Below are 20,303 nucleotides of genomic sequence, written 5' to 3'. Positions count from 1 at the left end.
AGGTAAGCATAGTGTATGGAAGATTGCTTTTTGTAGCCTATGTAAGTTTGGTGTATGGGCGGTTTTTGTTGTAGTTAGGTAGGTATGGATGGTTGTTTGTTGTAGTCTAGGTAGTGTGGTGTATGGATGGTTGTTTGTTGTAGTCTAGGTAGGTATGGATGGTTGTTTGTTGTAGTCTAGGTAGTATGATGTATGGATGGTTGTTTGTTGTAGTTTAGTTAGGTATGGGGTATAGATGGTTGTTGTAGTCAAGTTAGGTATGGATGGTTGTTTGTTGTAGATTAGGTAGTATGGTGTATGGACGGTTGTTTGTTGTAGTCTAGTTAGGTATGGTGTATGGATGGTTGTTTGTTGTAGTCTTGGTAGGTATGGTGTATGGATGGTTGTTTGTTGTAGTCTAGGTAGGTGTGGATGGTTGTTGTAGTCTAGGTAGGCATGGTGTATGGATGGTTGTTTGTTGTAGTAGTCTAGGTAGGTATGGATGGTTGTTGTTGTTGGGTATGGATGGTTGTTGTTGTTAAGGCTAGGTAGGTTTGTTGTAGTTTAAGGTATATACTCAGTTGTGGTGATAGGTTCTCTACATGATATGATTAGATATACATCGTTACGCCATCTTGTACTCAGTATTAAGCTAATGATATTTATATGTCAAATGACTAACAACATAATTACCTAGTTATGATGGTAATGTGAACATTGTTGGGTAATAATAGTGTCTCGTCGTTGTATGGAATTAAGTTTGTACTTTCTCTCATTGTTCTTCATTAGCTTAAATGTAGTATAAGGTTATAGTATGTATTTATAAGTTGTAGATGTGTGGTCAGTGGGTTGGAGATGTACAACAATGTAGGTACGATGGCTCAGGTGGTTGTTGTTGTGCCTCACATCTGCTCGTCATCATTATGACACTACATGACTGTGTACATGTAAATATGTAATAACCCAGTAAGTAAGACATATACTACGTCATCATCATGTGTACAATTATTCTTGATACATCATCTATGATGAGCAAGTGAGACAATCCATGAGTAAGTGACTGCAAATTATGCTGTATACATCAGTACATTACTGCAAATTATACTGTATACATGAGTAACTTACTGCAAATTGTATACATGAGTAAGACTGCAAGTTATATTATATACATGGGTAAGTTAATGCAAATTATACTGTATACATAACTTAATGCAAATTATACTGTATACATGAGTAACTTACTGCAAATTGTATACATGAGTAAGACTGCAAGTTATATTATATACATGGGTAAGTTAATGCAAATTATACTGTATACATAACTTAATGCAAATTATACTGTATACATGAGTAAGTTACTGCAAATTGTATACATGAGTAAGACTGCAAGTTATATTATATACATGGGTAGGTTAATGCAAATTATACTGTATACATAACTTAATGCAAATTATACTGTATACATGAGTAAGTTACTGCAAATTGTATACATGAGTAAGACTGCAAGTTATATTATATACATGGGTAAGTTAATGCAAATTATACTGTATACATAACTTAATGCAAATTATACTGTATACATGAGTAAATTACTGCAAATTGTATACATGAGTAAGACTGCAAGTTATATTATATACATGGGTAAGTTAATGCAAATTATACTGTATTCATAATGCAAATTATACTGTATCCATGAGTAAGTTACTGCAAATTATACTGTATACATGAGTAAGTTACTGCAAATTATACTGTATACATGAGTAAGTTACTGCAAATTATACTGTATACATGAGTAAGTTACTGCAAATTGTAGTATATACATGAGTAAGTTACTGCAAATTATACTTTATACTTGAGTAAGTTACTGCAAATTGTACTTTATACTTGAGTAAGTTACTGCAAATTATAGGGTATACATGAGTTAAAGCAAATTATACGGTATACATGAGTGTTTGCAAATTATACTGTATACATGAGTAAGTTACTGCAAATTATACTGAGTACATGAGTAAGTTAATGCAAATTATACTGTATACATAATGTTACTGCAAATTATACTGTATACATGAGTAAGATACTGTAAATTATACTGTATACATGAGTAAGTTACTGTAAATTATACTGTATACATGAGTAAGTTAATGCAAATTATACTGTATACATTAGTAAGTTAATGCAAATTATACTGTATATGCGAGTAGGTTACTGCAAATTATAGTGTATACATGAGTAAGTTGATGCAAATTATACTGTATACATGATTCACACATCTCTACCACTTGCGAAACCACACTGCTCCTCCCCAATCTGATGCTCTGTACATACCTTCACCTTCTGATACCATTAACCAGGTATACTCAATCTGATGCTCTGTACGTACCTTCACCCTCTCATACCATTAACCAGGTATACTCAATCTGATGCTCTGTACATACCTTCACCTTCTCATACCATTAACCAGGTATACTCAATCTGATGCTCTGTACATACCTTCACCCTCTCATACCATTAACCAGGTATACTCAATCTGATGCTCTGTACATACCTTCACCCTCTCATACCATTAACCAGGTATACTCAATCTGATGCTCTGTACATACCTTCACCTTCTCATACCATTAACCAGGTATACTCAATCTGATGCTCTGTACATACCTTCACCCTCTCATACCATTAACCAGGTATACTCAATCTGATGCTCTGTACGTACCTTCACCCTCTCATACCATTAACCAGGTATACTCAATCTGATGCTCTGTACATACCTTCACCTTCTCATACCATTAACCAGGTATACTCAATCTGATGCTCTGTACATACCTTCACCTTCTCATACCATTAACCAGGTATACTCAATCTGATGCTCTGTACATACCTTCACCCTCTCATACTATTAACCAGGTATACTCAACAAACTTACACCTCTGTAGTGTAAACACTCACTTTTATCCCCCTTGCCTTCATGCACTGGCACTATACATGCATTATGCCAATCCTCAGGCACCTCCCAACAATCCATATATACATTGACTATCCTTACCAACCAATCAGTAACACAGTCACCCCTTTTCTTAATAAATTCTATTGTAGGATGTTTAGTTTAATCTTACAGACATTGCCAGATAATCATAGTTTATGTCTTCATCATTCCTTCTCTCCTAATTGACACATAAGGTGGCCATAGAAATGATTGTTCACAATACAGGGAAAATAGATGCGTTAAGAAAAGTTTCTTATCTTTTACTAAATATACAGCATCAACAGCGGTAGTTATGTTGGAAGATTGGATAATGGGAGCAGAGGAAGAGTTACATTGCAAATGATAAGGAAGATGAAATGGTATGATAACCTTTCTAACTTCAAAGCAGGTACTTCTTATGAATTATTATGTATGGTTTACCATTTCTTTCAGCAATAAGTGTAGGCCAGAAGCATAGCACAGAAGAGTGTTGCACAGGCAGCAGAGACCACGTAGGCAATGACAACAACAGCATTTTCCCATGAGCCTGGCACTGCCATGGAGTGCCTTAGTATACCTATAACCCTGGAAAAGGAGGCAGGGGTGGATGAGCATGGTAGACAGGTTAGTTGGTCAGAATTAATTGGGATGGTGTGTGGATGTGTGAAGATTAGAGGAGAAAGAGCAATGAAATGAACACAATACAGTAAGTTCATGGATGCATGGATAATTACTTGCATGCTGAATGATTGGAGAAATATATTGATTATTTCTTTGTATGTAGATAGAATGAGTAGAAATTGTTTATATAGAAAAATGCTTTTGGGTCAAATTTATGAAATATGGTAGGGATATGCTTGGGCATGTTGAAAGTATTGTTAAACCATGTGAGCTGAAGACCAGGAATGGTTTAGGGAAGGAAGACGTGTTTACTTTTCTGTTCTTGTTTCTTTTAAGCCTTTGAAAACTTTTGAATGCTGGTATTAGAGCTATTATTCTGGAAATAGTGGTTTTTATAGAATAACTGGTTATATGAGTGCATTGTTTGAAATTGTTGGTGTTTTTCAGTGTTCAGAAGCATTGTTACTGCTGTTTGATATAATGGATAAGGCATTATATAGACTGAGAATGAAATGATTGATAAGAGGATGTACCAGAAGTGTGGTTGCAAAGACTGGAAGCTACCAAGGTTGTAGCTTTTACTTTGAGGAGTTGAACAGAATAGTACTGTTTATGGATTTAGTGGTGTATTTAGGAGGAGGATACTCAGAGTAGTTAGAAAATGGAGTAGTATTGTTTTTTAATGAGGTTAGCACTTTCACTGAAATATTTGATAGAATGAAGAAAAAGCTATTAAGGGGTTTTAATATCTGGGAATATGATTGATAGTGATAGGAGTGAGAAAGATAAAAGTGCAAATTTACAAAAGTTTTAAGTTCTCTGAGGGCTTTAGCACATGGGAAAAAGTTAAGAATGGGATGTGTAAGAAGCCTATACAAGAGAATACTTATCCAACCTTTTATGTATGTATGTAAACCCCTTCTTTTTCTAGGAAACTGCAGAAAATGAGAGTATTCGTGTGGGATAAGCTACAGAGTTTGTGAAAATCAGAATAAATAAGAAAAATACAAGAAAATTTTAATTGGAATTGTAGTTAAAGTTCTGCTAGGATGGTTTAGCCATTTAAAATGTATGATAGATAGGTTGGTGTAGGTCTTTGATACTTTGATAATTGGAAAGAGGTAGAACAGAGAGAGGGACAGAAATACTTCAAATGATCATGCCAGAAAATTATTCATGGGCTCATGAAGCAGAGGTATTTTGTTTTGTATGTGTAAGAATTAGAATATAAGTCACACCTCATGAGCAGTTTGGATTAATATAAGTCACACCTCATGAGCAGTTTGGATTAATATGCAGAGAGGGAATAGCTGTGAGATGCTTTGGTTAGTGTGGTAATCTTCAGGTATTTACAATGTACACAAGATCAGGATATATTTGAATGAATTGTAAGGCTTTGTGCCATTCATCCACCTAATTCAAATAGGAATGACATTAAAGGTAATAGTAAAAGTTGTCATTGGAAACATAAGGCCCAATTTGTTAAAAAAGAATATATGTTTGCAGAATAAGAATATCAATGCTTGATATGGAAGCTAAAATGTTGCCAGATTGTACTGATAGTTTGTTTTATCAACTGTTATCCAAGCCTGCCATTAGATTTTGTCAGTCAGATTCATGCAATCTTCAACCAATCTCAAAATCTAAAAAGATGTATCCTGATCTTGAATCTTGATATTTCAGGTTCTTAAGTGTGGCTTCAAAATTGGTGGAGGAATTGATCAGGATTACATGAAGAGTCCACAGGGTTATACAGACAATGGTATCTATTGCACAGAGGTTAGTAGGGAAATTCTATTGATTGTTGAAAGCTACACACTGTTCAGTCTTTTTTTATGACTGTCATCATTAACTCCATCCTGGGGCAGATGAATATGTACATATGAGTCTTTCAGGTTACTAATACATCCTTCTGCAACCTGACAAACAATCTAGCATATTCAATATGTTGCCCATATAATAGATTTTCCTAATTAGTGTTATTAAAGTATGTAAACAACTATGAAATAATTAAAAAGATGAACTAAAATCTATAACTTCAACATTATCAATGAGATCTTCATTTGTAGATAGAACTATATGTAATATATTCTCGTTGCAAATAGGTGTCTCAACCAGTTGGATTTGGGCACTATCAAACAAATTTATGTTGAGTCCTCAGCTGGGACTATTGGAAAAGGATTCCCCTCTCTTAGATATCAGTATGTTAAAATCTCTTATGATAGAATCTTTTTTATTACAGATTTCTGCTTACTGATCATAAAATCTTTTGCCTACCCCTGGTATTTGTATGGAGAGCGTATAATCTTGCTCAACTATTATTTTCTTATGAATCTAGTCTTTGATTTGTACAGAAATGAAATCTACATTCTCATTGGTTATAAAAAAAATTTCACTACTTGATCAAAATGAGTATTAAAAAGAGCAAGACACCACTGACTAATTTGTTTCCTCAATCACTGTTAGACCATGGAATTGCCTGTTTGGTGAGGAAATCTATATTGTTGATATCTAACCAAGATTCAGAAATGGCAGTCATATGATATCCTTTTAACACTCATATCTCTAACTTTGATCTGAGCATTGTTATAGAGTATTTTTAGATGAGGTTGAGACCCATTTTGGAGGGGAATGGTTCTGCTCCACACAGGCTGCATATTTTGACCAAAACCTATACATAGACTCACTAAAGAGCCTACCAAAACATGCAACTTCCACTTCACTGGGGTGTTTTCCTTCCATCATAAATATATCAGCTTACAGGAATCTCTTGATTTATGCATGTTGAATTAATGCCATTTTTGAAATGATGTGCACATTCCATTTACACTTTTTTTTTTCAATTTCTGAGGGTTTATGTTTGGAATAATGCAGTCATCACTGGGCTTGCAGCACAGTGGTGTGTCTTTGCCAGTGCCATACAAGAAGCATGTGTACAGTCAGCGAAATATTATTCAGCACCCCTTGGTGCGATGGCTCTTGTGAACACTGTGAGACTAATGCTATGTATTAGTAAAGTTGGTACCTCTGATTGTAAAACTAATGTGCTATTATTCCTTATATCATATGTATTAACGTCGGAGAATTTATCACAAATATATATAAAACCTGCCGCCTTGCCAGATTTCATCTTCTGCAGTGCTTTCACCACTTCTCTCCACCAAACCACCCTCCCATACTCTCTCACTTCACACACCACCTCAGCCTAAACACCCTACATATCATTCTGACATCAAACACATTCAACAATCCTTCAAAATACTCATTCTATCACTACCTGTCATTACTTCCTCCCTTGCCCCCTTCACTGATGTTTCCATTGTCTTTTGCACATTATTTACCGCCTTCCAAAATATCTTTTTATTCTTTCTAAAGATTAATGATACCCTCTCACCCCAACTCTCATTTGCCCTCTTTTTCAACCCTTGCACCTTCCTCTTGACCTCCTGTCACTTTCTCTAATACATCTCCCTGTCATTCCTAAGGTGAATACGAATGACATAATAAGTATATGAATTAGTATAGAATGATTAAATGTTAAAATGAATGAATACTAGAGACATAGTAACATATCTTTACAGAGCATAGGTAAATGTTTGCATTAATGAATTATAGAAATGAATACTCATGAAAACCTGCAGTACATAGTGTGTCACAGGGCCAGACTGGTGCAGGTGGGAAGTGTAGAGATTACTAAGACATAAGGCAAGATTATCTTTCTGTTCTCTGATATCTGGCTTTCATAATGTTAATAGCTTTACCTGGGGGTCACACATTCAGCACTAGGCTTTATTTTGGCAGAGTTTGTGGTAATTGTCCTCATTGTCAAGGAATGTAGCCAAAGCATGCAGGCAGTTCCCACTAAACATTCCCCACATTTTACCACATCCATTTTCATATCCAAACTAATAGCTTGATGAGCCTACATGCTGGATAACTTGGTCATTTTCCATTCATTATGGGATTTCAGGAAAGTTTGACAAAAAAAATTCCAAAGAAGGCCAGACAATACCACACAATGCTATAGACAGCATGATAATGATACCAGTTGGCTCAGTGTCACCCTGACCAGCTTAGTTCTGGTGTAAAGTTAAAAAAAAAGATTCTATATGAAAAGGCTTAACCAAAAAACAGTTAACTTAGAAATGTATTCATACTTCATTTGTGACATCAAATAAAAAAAATGTAAGTAGAATGTTTGAAAATCAGGAGTCTATGTATCTGGGAGGGAAGGTGGGAGGGCATATGTAGGTGTTGATTATGTTGTTGCCTATTTTGCCTCAGTTTAAAACCCAGACCTTTCCTTCCTCGTAGAAGCTTGCCTTGGTGTTGCCTATCCCAGAGAAAGGAGACTGCTTTAACCCCTGTAAGTATCACCCCATGGCTTTCACTTTTGCTGTCTTCAGAGTATTTGAAACTCACTTTGTTCGATATCTAGAATTCCATTCCCTTCTTTTTGATCACCAATATGGATTTTTAAGGGCAAGGTCTTTTAGTGATCTTCTCTCCTATATGATTCGCTTCTGGTTCTCCTTTCAGGTGCAGTAGTGGAACTTTTATCATAGCCCTTGATATCTCCAAATTATTAGACAGGCTATGACCTTCCTGTTTGAACCTTCTTCCTCAACTTTTCCTGCTTCTCTTTATTCCTTAATGCAAAGTTTCCTCTCTGGCTGCTCCATTGCAGTAGTTGTTGATGGAAAAAATTCTTCCTTGCACCCTATCAGCAATAATAGCTATTCTTTCTTTTCTTAGCCCCTTCCTTTACCACTTTTTTTCAAAGTATATTCAAGAAATAATTGATTTTTTTTATATAGTTTTGAATTGTATATAAATAGATAAAAGAAGCAATACACAAAATGTTTTATTTTACTTTAAATACTTTTGATAGTATTACATTGAATACACAGTTGCTGTGAGTCCAAGGTTTCTCATTGAACACAAAAATTATTGTAAGAATAGAAAATTCAACTTCATGAGGCTTACATTGTAGAAGACATTAGAAATAACAAACAGAAAATGACTTGTCAATGAAATGCATAAAGCCTCTTATTTCATTACTCTTGGAGTACTATCTGTTACTTTCATTATCCTATGATGCTGCCATCAGTCTTTGCTTTACATACTTGCTTGTCAGCAAGTTTATTACTATACTGAAGAAACTTTAGAAATACTGGTTCATATTCTGATGTTCATTATTTGCATGACTAGTGGTGTTGTTATCTGGAAAAGCAAATGGTTGGGCAGGCACACAATGAGAGACAAAGATTACTTTGGTTTACCCCATAGGATCAGCTAGACTATATGAATTGGAACTTGTAAAATTTTGAAGTAATGTTTTTATTGTGTCTGTTTCATCATTATTCAGGTGACTGAGAGTGAAAAAGTACTGGAAAGGCAGAAATAAACCACATGTTTGCACCTACTCCAAAAGATGCTCAGCTTTGATTTCTTCTGCTGGAATGCCCAAGTCAGAACTTTTCTCCTTATTAGATGAGGGAGTATATTTATGTGTCTACGTAGTCATCACTTTTATATTCATCATCATGTAGCATACTGGGGGTGAAAAAAGGGAGAAAAGTGGTAAAGATAAGGCAGATACTCACTCTACCTCAGAGAGATACTTTACCATTCTGTCTTTTGCAGATGTAAGTGCTTGTAGTGTCATCTGTTCAGAGAAAGGACATCTACTAAACTCTTGGGTCCTGGGAATGATAGGAGTTGTATGTAAAACTCCACATAAGTTCCCTTGGGAAAATAGTTTTTAGAAAATGAATTGGTTAATTTGGATAATAATTGTTTATATCAAAGCTCAGGCTGAGTGTACATGGAATAGTAAGGGAAAGGGGCTAAGAAATGATCTTTCTTTTAAACTAATCCTATTCACTCTTATGCTGATGATTCTACTGTACACACTTCAACTTTCCTTCCCCTCTGCCTTTTATAGCTCATTCTGTTTCTCATACTGAACCTATTTCCTATCATAGTTCAGACATGTGTAGCATAATAGAGTATGATAGTGCTAAAATGCAATTTGTCACAATATCTCTATGTAAAAATCATTTATTTCTTCTTTGTTCTGTTTCAAAACACAACAATTTAATCCTGTAGTAATATAGAATGTTGGGCATAACCGTATCCACTACTCTTGCCGGGAAACCGTACTTAATCATTAATCCAAGGTCAGCTGCCCAAAATCTAAGGAAGCTGTATAGATGCTGTGATTATACCTCTTGTGAACAGCTGTTTCATATATACAGGAATTTTATTCACTCTAGTTCCTCTCATACATCTGGGGTGACTTTTTCACTACTTTGTTAACCAGAGTGGAATCAAAAGCTTTCTATCATTAATTCCTCTGACATCACCTATTTTTAACCATCCCTTTTTGTACACTGTAATGTTGGATCTGGCTGTTGCTTCAAGAACTGATCTGTATCATACTTCCTACAACCTTTGGACAGCTAAGCTGTAGAATTATTTTCCTACTTTTGTCTTTCTTACATTAACTTTTCTACCTTCAAGAATCAGGTTAACAACCACCTGCAGGGCTCGGTTTAATTTTTTTTTATACTATTTGCCATTTCCCGCGTTAGCGAGGTAGCGTTAAGAACAGAGGAGTGAGCCTTTGAGGTAATATCCTCACTTGTCCCCCTCCTCTGTTCCTTTTTTAGGAAAACTAGAAATGAGAGAAATTTGTCATTATTTGTGATTGGCTCTGTGTTTTGGAGAAAGGGAGAATGGGTGTTTTCCACTTACTTTTATGTATCATAGAGTGACTGTAAGAGGGTCCTAAGCTTGGAAATGGATATTCTCAGTCCTGTATCATATTTTTCTTAATCAAAAAGAGAAAAAGAGCTAAGTTGGGATTTTTCTTAGAAGACTCAGACTGTACCAAAGCAATATGAGAAGTGGTGGGCAAGCATGAAAAATATAGAGTTGACACTGCTAAGAGAGAGAGATATGGTGATAGAGAGCACTGAGTAAATTCCAGGTTGTTTTAGTTCCTGTTAGCACTTGTAGTAGTGCTTGTTCTTGATTCTTCAAGACAAGTCACTCCTTGTAATATAAGAACCTGAATGATTTGTGATGAAGAGCAAAATTACTGTTTGTTATGGTAGGGAAGTATTTATCCACAAATACAAAGTAAGTAGGAAAAGTTAGTTACAATCTAAAGTATTCCAGTTTGCTGTTTCTTATACAAAGATAAAACTTGTATAGATATTATATTTGCCCTGGTTATTGGAGGAGATTCTGGATGTGCTACCCATCTGTAGAAAGATAATTTGTTGGATATTGATAGATAAGAGATTTTTCAGAAACATTCAAAATTTATAAATTTTCAGGTTCATGATGGAAGTGCTGCTGCTCGTGCTGGGTTACGTGTTCATGATAAGATCCTACAGTGTAATGGTTATGACTTCACCATGGTGACGCACAAGAAAGCTGTTGACTATATCAAAAAGCATCCCGTCCTCAACCTACTTGTTGCTCGAAAAGGAGTCACACATTCTTGAATTAGCTCCCAAAATTTTCCAAGTTGATTGTGTTTAAAGAATTTACTCCATCATTCTTATTATATATATCGTTGTAGATTATCAGTAAGTGAATGTTTTATGGATTACAATATATTTTACATGTTTTTATGGAGAGATAATTACCATAAAGCATTGCTACCCATTAATTGAAGTAAAGGCAGTACATTTATCTGGAGATCTACATACCTTCTCTATTTTGTATGACTATTTTTCATCATTAGACATTCAGAATTATTCAGTGCTGTTGATAGACAAAAGAGCAAAGAATGTATACATTTTAAGAATGATTATATACAGTCTTGTGGCATTGTCTGCCATATGATTTTCATGGTGTTAGATTGTGGTGTTGATTATTAAGATACAACAAGATTACTGCGTCTTAATTCGCCCTATTATTTAAGTTATGTTATATGATCACAAGTCATTCCATTTCACTTTCGGTATTCCCACAGATGCCCAGAAACAAAAGTTTGTGGGATTCTGTTGATTCTTGGATTACAGCTCCTATAATTCTACCCTGGTCATTGTTCATTCATTGATTACATTTTTCATTCTTGATGCAGTGGGCTTTTAGCTTGCTTTGGTCACAGCTGCTCACCAAATGTTCATTTTTTATGTAATGTTTAAGCAAAGTTTTAACTGTAAGTGTGAATAATTCACAAAAGCAAACAGCCAGGCACTTTTTTAGGGGCTAACAAGGTATATGAAATAACATTCCTGACAAAGATAGATGCTGAAAGTCACATATCTGATAATTAGAGAGCTTTATTGTCATAGTATTTGTGAATTGGGCTTTTAGCATGGTTCTTCAATACATTTTTCTGATAAGTAAAAATGCTCCATTTCTTTCCTTGTAGTCTGCTCCTCAAGCTTGAGAGTTTCCTTGTGAATATTCAGGTTAGCATTCAGCCTGCCTTTGCATTTCAGTGCGAAGGCAACAGCCTTTACTCACCCTTTGTAAACAGCCCAAAGGTATCCACAGCTAGGTGCTTTTTCAACAGGTCTGCTGTTGGCCAGTCATCACTTACTAATGGGCTGATGTCATCGACCCACCCCTTTTCAGCTATTCAGAGCTCATATTTTTAATGGGATCAAGCTAGCTTTTCATTAATTGGTATTCTCTCTTTAATTGTATTTATGATGTACTATTTAATGTTTTTTTTTCATTCATACCTGTTTGCTATTCCTCACATTGGTGAGGGAGCTCCAGGAACAAGAGAAGAAATGGCTTCATTCACTCATGTCCATTCTTTAGCTGTCACGTGTACCACTGAAAACACTGAACACAATAACCCCAACATTCTAGGCTTCAGATATGATGTCCAGGACATTCACTACCCTCGCCAAAAACACCGTAAAAGCAACATACAAACAAAATGCCTTCAAAAGACTACCTGAAATCAGATTAGGATGAGAAGAATCATTAAGCATCCTCTGCAGAAAATTCATCCAGAACACCCTAAGCTATGCCTCACCTATCTGGCCATCCACAGCACCCCAAGCTATGCCTCACCTATCTGGTCATCCACAACACCCCAAGCTATGCCTCACCTATCTGGTCATGCACAGCACCCCAAGCTATGCCTCACCTATCTGGTCATGCAGAACACCCCAAGCTATGCCTCACCTATCTGGTCATCCACAGCACCCTAAGCTATGCCTCACCTATCTGGCCATCCACAGCACCCCAAGCTATGCCTCACCTATCTGGTCATGCAGAACACCCCAAGCTATGCCTCACCTATCTGGTAATGCACAGCACCCCAAGCTATGCCTCACCTATCTGGTCATCCACAACACCCCAAGCTATGCCTCACCTATCTGGTCATCCACAGCACCCTAAGCTATGCCTCACCTATCTGGCCATCCACAGCACCCCAAGCTATGCCTCACCTATCTGGTCATGCAGAACACCCCAAGCTATGCCAAACCTATCTGGTCATGCAGAACACCCCAAGCTATGCCTCACCTATCTGGTCATGCAGAACACCCCAAGCTATGCCAAACCTATCTGGTCATGCAGAACACCCCAAGCTATGCCTCACCTATCTGGTCATGCAGAACACCCCAAGCTATGCCTCACCTATCTGGTCATCCACAGCACCCTAAGCTATGCCTCACCTATCTGGCCATCCACAGCACCCCAAGCTATGCCTCACCTATCTGATCATGCAGAACACCCTAAGCTATGCCTCACCTATCTGGTCATCCACAACACCCCAAGCTATGCCTCACCTATCTGGTCATCCACAGCACCCCAAGCTATGCCTCACCTATCTGGCCATCCACAGCACCCCAAGCTATGCCTCACCTATCTGGTCATCCACAGCACCCCAAGCTATGCCTCACCTATCTGGTCATGCAGAACACCCCAAGCTATGCCTCACCTATCTGGTCATCCACAGCACCCCAAGCTATGCCTCACCTATCCGGTCATGCAGAACACCCCAAGCTATGCCTCACCTATCTGATCATCCACAGCACCCCAAGCTATGCCTCACCTATCTGGTCATGCAGAACACCCCAAGCTATGCCTCACCTATCTGGTCATCCATAACACCCCAAACTATGCCTCACCTATCTGGTCATCCACAGCACCCCAAGCTATGCCTCACCTATCTGATCATCCACAACACCCCAAGCTATGCCTCACCTATCTGGTCATCCACAACACCCCAAGCTATGCCTCACCTATCTGGTCATCCACAACACCCCAAGCTATGCCTCACCTATCTGGCCATCCACAGCACCCCAAGCTATGCCTTACCTATTTGGTCATTCACAACACCCCAAACTATGCCTCACCTATCTGATCATCCACAACACCCCAAGCTATGCCTCACCTATCTGGTCATGCAGAACACCCCAAGCTATGCCTCACCTATCTGGTCATCCACAACACCCCAAGCTATGCCTCATCTATCTGGTCATCCACAGCACCCCAAGCTATGCCTCACCTATTTGATCATCCACAGCACCCCAAGCTATGCCTCACCTATCTGGTCATCCACAACACCCCAAGCTATGCCTCACCTATCTGGTCATCCACAAGCACCCCAAGCTATGCCTCACCTATCTGGTCATCACAGCACCCCAAGCTATGCCTCACCTATCTGGTCATGCAGAACACCCCAAGCTATGCCTCACCTATCTGGTCATCCACAGCACCCCAAGCTATGCCTCACCTATCTGGCCATCCACAGCACCCCAAGCTATGCCTCACCTATCCGGTCATGCACAACACCCCAAGCTATGCCTCACCTATCTGGTCATGCACAGCACCCCAAGCTATGCCTCACCTATCTGGTCATGCAGAACACCCCAAGCTATGCCTCACCTATCTGGTCATCCACAGCACCCTAAGCTATGCCTCACCTATCTGGCCATCCACAGCACCCCAAGCTATGCCTCACCTATCTGGTCATGCAGAACACCCTAAGCTATGCCTTACCTATCTGGTCATGCACAGCACCCCAAGCTATGCCTCACCTATCTGGTCATGCAGAACACCCCAAGCTATGCCTCACCTATCTGGTCATCCACAGCACCCTAAGCTATGCCTCGCCGATCTGGCCATCCACAGCACCCCAAGCTATGCCTCACCTATCTGGTCATGCAGAACACCCCAAGCTATGCCTCACCTGTCTGGTCATGCAGAACACCCCAAGCTATGCCTCACCTATCTGGCCATCCACAGCACCCCAAGCTATGCCTCACCTATCTGATCATGCAGAACACCCTAAGCTATGCCTCACCTATCTGGTCATCCACAACACCCCAAGCTATGCCTCACCTATCTGGTCATCCACAGCACCCCAAGCTATGCCTCACCTGTCTGGCCATCCACAGCACCCCAAGCTATGCCTCACCTATCTGGTCATCCACAGCACCCCAAGCTATGCCTCACCTATCTGGTCATGCAGAACACCCCAAGCTATGCCTCACCTATCTGGTCATCCACAGCACCCCAAGCTATGCCTCACCTATCCGGTCATGCAGAACACCCCAAGCTATGCCTCACCTATCTGGCCATCCACAGCACCCCAAGCTATGCCTAACCTATCTGGTCATGCAGAACACCCCAAGCTAAGCCTCACCTATCTGGTCATCCATAACACCCCAAACTATGCCTCACCTATCTGGTCATCCACAACACCCCAAGCTATGCCTCACCTATCTGATCATCCACAACACCCCAAGCTATGCCTCACCTATCTGGTCATCCAGAACACCCCAAGCTATGCCTCACCTATCTGGTCATCCACAACACCCCAAGCTATGCCTCACCTATCTGGTCATGCAGAACACCCCAAGCTATGCCTCACCTATCTGGCCATCCACAGCACCCCAAGCTATGCCTCACCTATCTGGTCATCCACAACACCCCAAACTATGCCTCACCTATCTGATCATCCACAACACCCCAAGCTATGCCTCACCTATCTGGTCATGCAGAACACCCCAAGCTATGCCTCACCTATCTGGTCATCCACAACACCCCAAGCTATGCCTCATCTATCTGGTCATCCACAGCACCCCAAGCTATGCCTCACCTATTTGATCATCCACAGCACCCCAAGCTATGCCTCACCTATCCGATCATCCACAGCACCCCAAGCTATGCCTCACCTATCTGGTCATGCAGAACACCCCAAGCTATGCCTCACCTATCTGGTCATGCAGAACACCCCAAGCTATGCCTCACCTATCTGGTCATCCAGAACACCCCAATCTATGCCTCACCTATCTGTCACCCCAAGCTCTACCTCACCTATCTGGTCATGCAGAACACCCCAAGCTATGCCCCACCTATCTGGTCATGCAGAACACCCCAAGCTATGCCTCACCCATCTGGTCATGCACAACACCCCAAGCTATGCCTCACCTATCTGATCATCCACAACACCCCAAGCTATGCCTCACCTATCTGGTCATGCAGAACACCCCAAGCTATGCCTCACCTATCTGATCATCCACAGCACCCCAAGCTATGCCTCACCTATCTGGCCATCCACAGCACCCCAAGCTATGCCTCACCTATCTGGTCATCCACAACACCCCAAGCTATGCCTCACCTATCTGGCCATCCACAGCACCCCAAGCTATGCCTCACCTATCTGGTCATGCAGAACACCCCAAGCTATGCCTCACCTATCTGGTCATCCACAGCACCCCAAGCTATGCCTCACCTATCTGGCCATCCACAGCACCCCAAGCTATGCCTCACCTATCTGGTCATGCACAGCACCCCAAGCTATGCCTCACCTATCTGGTCATCCACAGCACCCTAAGCTATGCCTCACCTATCTGGCCATCCACAGCACCCCAAGCTATGCCTCACCTATCTGGTCATGCAGAACACCCCAAGCTATGCCTCACCTATCTGATCATCCACAACACCCCAAGCTATGCCTCACCTATCTGGTCATGCACAACACCCCAAGGTATGCCTCACCTATCTGATCATCCACAGCACCCCAAGCTATGCCTCACCTATCTGGTCATGCACAACACCCCAAGCTATGCCTCACCTATCTGGCCATCCACAGCACCCCAAGCTATGCCTCACCTATCTGGCCATCCACAGCACCCCAAGCTATGCCTCACCTATCTGGTCATGCAGAACACCCCAAGCTATGCCTCACCTATCTGGTCATGCAGAACACCCCAAGCTATGCCTCACCTATCTGGTCATGCAGAACACCCCAAGCTATGCCTCACCTACCTGGTCATCCACAACACCCCAAGCTATGCCTCACCTATCTGGTCATTCACAGCACCCCAAGCTATGCCTCACCTATCTGGTCATGCAGAACACCCCAAGCTATGCTTCACCTATCTGATCATGCAGAACACCCCAAGCTATGCCTCACCCATCTGGTCATCCACAACACCCCAAGCTATGCCTCACCTATCTGATCATGCAGAACACCCCAAGCTATGCCTCACGTACCTGGTCATCCACAACACCCCAAGCTATGCCTCACCCATCTGGTCATCCAGAACAACTTGAGCTCTGCCTCATCTATCTGGTCATACAGAACACCCCAAGCTCTACCTCACCTATCTGGTCATCCACAGCACCCCACGCTATGCCTCACCTATGCAGTCATCCACAACACCCCAAGCTATGCCTCACCTATCTGGTCATGCAGAACACCCCAAGCTATGCCTCACCTATGCAGTCATCCACAACACCCCAAGCTATGCCTCACCTATCTGGTCATGCAGAAAGCCCTAGCTATGCCTAACGTATGTGGTCATCCACAACACCCCAAGCTATGTCTCACCTATCTGGTCATCCCCAACACCCCAATCTATGCCTCATCTATCTGGTCATGCAGAATACTCCAAGCTATGCCTCATCTATAGGGTCATCCAGAACACCCCAATGAAAGAGGAGAATGAATAGTTCTCAGTGAAGGTCGGTCTGGGGCAAGGGTGTTAGCCATATCCGCTTTAGTATACAGGTACACCACTGACTCTCCAGCACTCTTGGTTCCAAAACCTTGCCGGATTACCCATTTTGCTGGACGAACCGTGGTCACCTAATAATAAATCATCAACACACCTCTAACCCACTAATCATACATCTCCCATGTGTCTTAAATATGCCATGGACTGCTAGAAATTTAAGTTAAACAGGTATTAAATGTTTGAGCACCCTAAGATGGTAAGTCTGTCCTTAGATTGTTTGAATCCTGTGGGGTCTTCTTCGTCCTCTGTTGTTAGTGTTTTCCTTGTTGTGCTTTGCCAGAATAATGCAGTTTTATCTGCATTATACACCTGCTCAAGACTAAGGTGCTCATCAGCTATGAGTTTCGCAAAGTCATCCACATACTCGGCAGCTCCTTCGTGGTTTGCAGACTGCTTTTCCCCGCACACTTTATTCATGAAAATTCCATGACGCTTCTTGAATCTTTGAAGCCATCCTTCACTATAGTCACACTCATGTTGTAATTTAAGTTCTTTATCGAACAACTTAACCTGGTCCATTATCATGCTACCTGACAAGTCCACTCCACCACTCCGACGCTGTCGAAACCATTCCATCATCACTCGATTGTGCTCAGTACTCTTACCATCTTTCATGGTTTTTCTTATCGTCATTTGCTTCTTGGAATCGCCGTCTGCATATCATTTCAATACTTTCTCCCTTTGTTTCTTTATATCATGAACAGTTGATGAACCAGTACTGTAGATGTCACACAGCTTAGTCAATGAAACACCACGGTCCATTTTTTTTTCAACAGTTCCACTTTATCTTGGATTGATATGGACTGGTGTTTAGTTTGACACTATGACTGACACTCTTATGTCTTAGAAGCCATGGCTAGGGTTAAATCTAAGCAAAATAAGCTAAGAATCTCAGAATTTTGGTATCACCACCAACAAGTGCAGTGTAAAGAATGTAAATAAGCATCCACTACACACAACACCATCTGTGGCCACCCAGTAAACTAGTCTGGTGGCCGTGGTAATTTCAAGTTCCCTCACATAATTTTGCCCGGACTAAAGGAGGTGCTGAACCATCAGTTGCCGGAAATTCAGTGGTGTACCTATATACATGTTACTAAAGCAGATAAGGCTAACACAGTTGTGATTATGGACAAAATTAATTATCTAAAATGAATAATCTTGTAAGTGATGACACAACATATTTTAAACTCAATAAGAGTCCCCTAGAAGCGGTTAATTTTCATTTCAATAAAGAACTAAAGTTACTGTTAATAGTTTTCTAATCAAAAGTTTGTCATCTTTGTCCCCTTCATTGCCATATATGTATGGTCTTGTCAAAACACATAAACCAAATTTTTCAGCAAGACCTTTAGTGAGTTCAGTGGGTTCCATCACATATAAATTGTCAAAGTGGTTAGTTTCTTTATTATGCCCATTAGTGGGTAAGATATCAAATTCTAATATCATGAACAATGTAGATTTACTTAAGCATAATGATATCAATGTTAATTTTGATTTCAAACTGGTTAGCTTTGATGTTTTGGATGATATTCATTTACCTGTTTCAACATTTGTTTTTATTGGATTGTGTATTGTGTATTAAAGACTGTGTACTTCAATTTAATGGAGAATAATATGCTCAAAAATTTGGTATGGCAATGGGTAACTCTCTTTCGCCTGTCTTAAGTAATCTTTATATGGATTTCCTTGAAACAAAGTTACTAAAGGATATCTTACCTTTTAATGCAATTTGGTTTAGGTATGTAAATGATGTTCTTTGTATTTGGCCAACAAATGAAAATTTACAAACATTTCTCCCTTTACTAAACAATTTAGTACCCTCTATCAAATTTACTGTAGAAAATGAAAATAATGGTCCATTATTACTCAGCTCAACATGACAGAGTATTTGCAGTCCAGAGTTTATTGATGATGAGTTTGAGAAGATATATTCTATTGGATCTAGGTTAAAGTATCCTAGATCTTTCATTGATAAATCCCTTAAATTGGCAAAGAAATCATTTTATAGAGTTGAAGCCAAACCTCCCCTTAACACCAAGAACCTTTTAGTTCTCCCTTTTGATAATGATTTTACTTCCCATGTTGCTTAAATCCTTTAATGTAAATGTTGCCTTCAGCAACAATAATACTATAAAGAATATCTTAATCAGGAACTCATCAGAAAGTTCTGCTGGATGCATGTAAAAGTGCAATGTAGAAATTGTGATGTTTTATGTTGGGCAGACTGGTAAGTATCTTTCAGTTAGACTTAAGCAACATGAATATAGTGTAAGAATGGGACAAGAATAAAATCCCTTGTTTAATCATGATAAAAATTATTATCATTGTATTGACTGGAGTAATGCCATCTCAGTTATTAACTTTAACCTGTACCATGAGAATATCATTGAATCTTCTGTTACTGAATACACAAAGAACACACCCAACCTACATTCAGGCAGTCCCTTGCTTACCAAATGGCGTCCTAGCTATGACTCTTTGTTCTATATCAACTGACTGACTTATATTTTTCTTGTAGATGATGTGATTATTACACAAAAGTGCACTTGGGAACTTACTGTGTTTCATTTCCCCATGAACTCATAGGAATGGAAAAAGGTGAGAACAATGGAAGTAAGGGGAGTGGGGGAGGAATGGGATGTATTTAGGGAATCAGTGATGGATTGCGCAAAAGATGCTTGTGGCATGAGAAGAGTGGGAGGTGGGTTGATTAGAAAGGGTAGTGA

The 20,303-nt window shown here is 39.8% G+C and overlaps 1 protein-coding gene across 2 annotated transcripts; it reads left to right on the top strand.

Annotated features, from left to right (window-relative positions):
- Positions 1–790: 790 nt before the first annotated feature.
- On the top strand, positions 791–11,466 carry LOC139748494 (tax1-binding protein 3 homolog). Of its 2 annotated transcripts, none has more exons than XM_071661571.1 (4): positions 791–945; positions 3,392–3,562; positions 5,243–5,338; positions 10,906–11,466. In XM_071661571.1, exons 2-4 carry the CDS (start codon positions 3,458–3,460, stop codon positions 11,074–11,076), a joined length of 372 nt encoding a protein of 123 aa, XP_071517672.1. In that variant the 5' UTR covers positions 791–945; positions 3,392–3,457; the 3' UTR covers positions 11,077–11,466. The 2 variants fall into 2 exon arrangements, with proteins under 2 accessions (XP_071517672.1, XP_071517673.1); XM_071661572.1 differs by having other exon boundaries at positions 907–1,031.
- Positions 11,467–20,303: the final 8,837 nt, after the last annotated feature.

Source organism: Panulirus ornatus, unplaced genomic scaffold, assembly GCF_036320965.1.
Source record: "Panulirus ornatus isolate Po-2019 unplaced genomic scaffold, ASM3632096v1 CTG_496_pilon, whole genome shotgun sequence".
NCBI lineage: Eukaryota > Metazoa > Arthropoda > Malacostraca > Decapoda > Palinuridae > Panulirus > Panulirus ornatus.
This window is presented reverse-complemented; position numbering and strand designations above follow the sequence as displayed.

Excerpts from the sequence above, each read along its gene's own strand:
- LOC139748494 (XM_071661571.1), top strand. The coding sequence starts at position 3,458 with ATGACAACAACAGCATTTTCCCATGAGCCTGGCACTGCCATGGAGTGC. Across the intron at positions 3,563-5,242 it reads TGGATGAGCATGGTAGACAG|GTTCTTAAGTGTGGCTTCAA; the intron begins GTTAGTTGGTCA and ends TTGATATTTCAG. Across the intron at positions 5,339-10,905 it reads ATGGTATCTATTGCACAGAG|GTTCATGATGGAAGTGCTGC; the intron begins GTTAGTAGGGAA and ends ATAAATTTTCAG.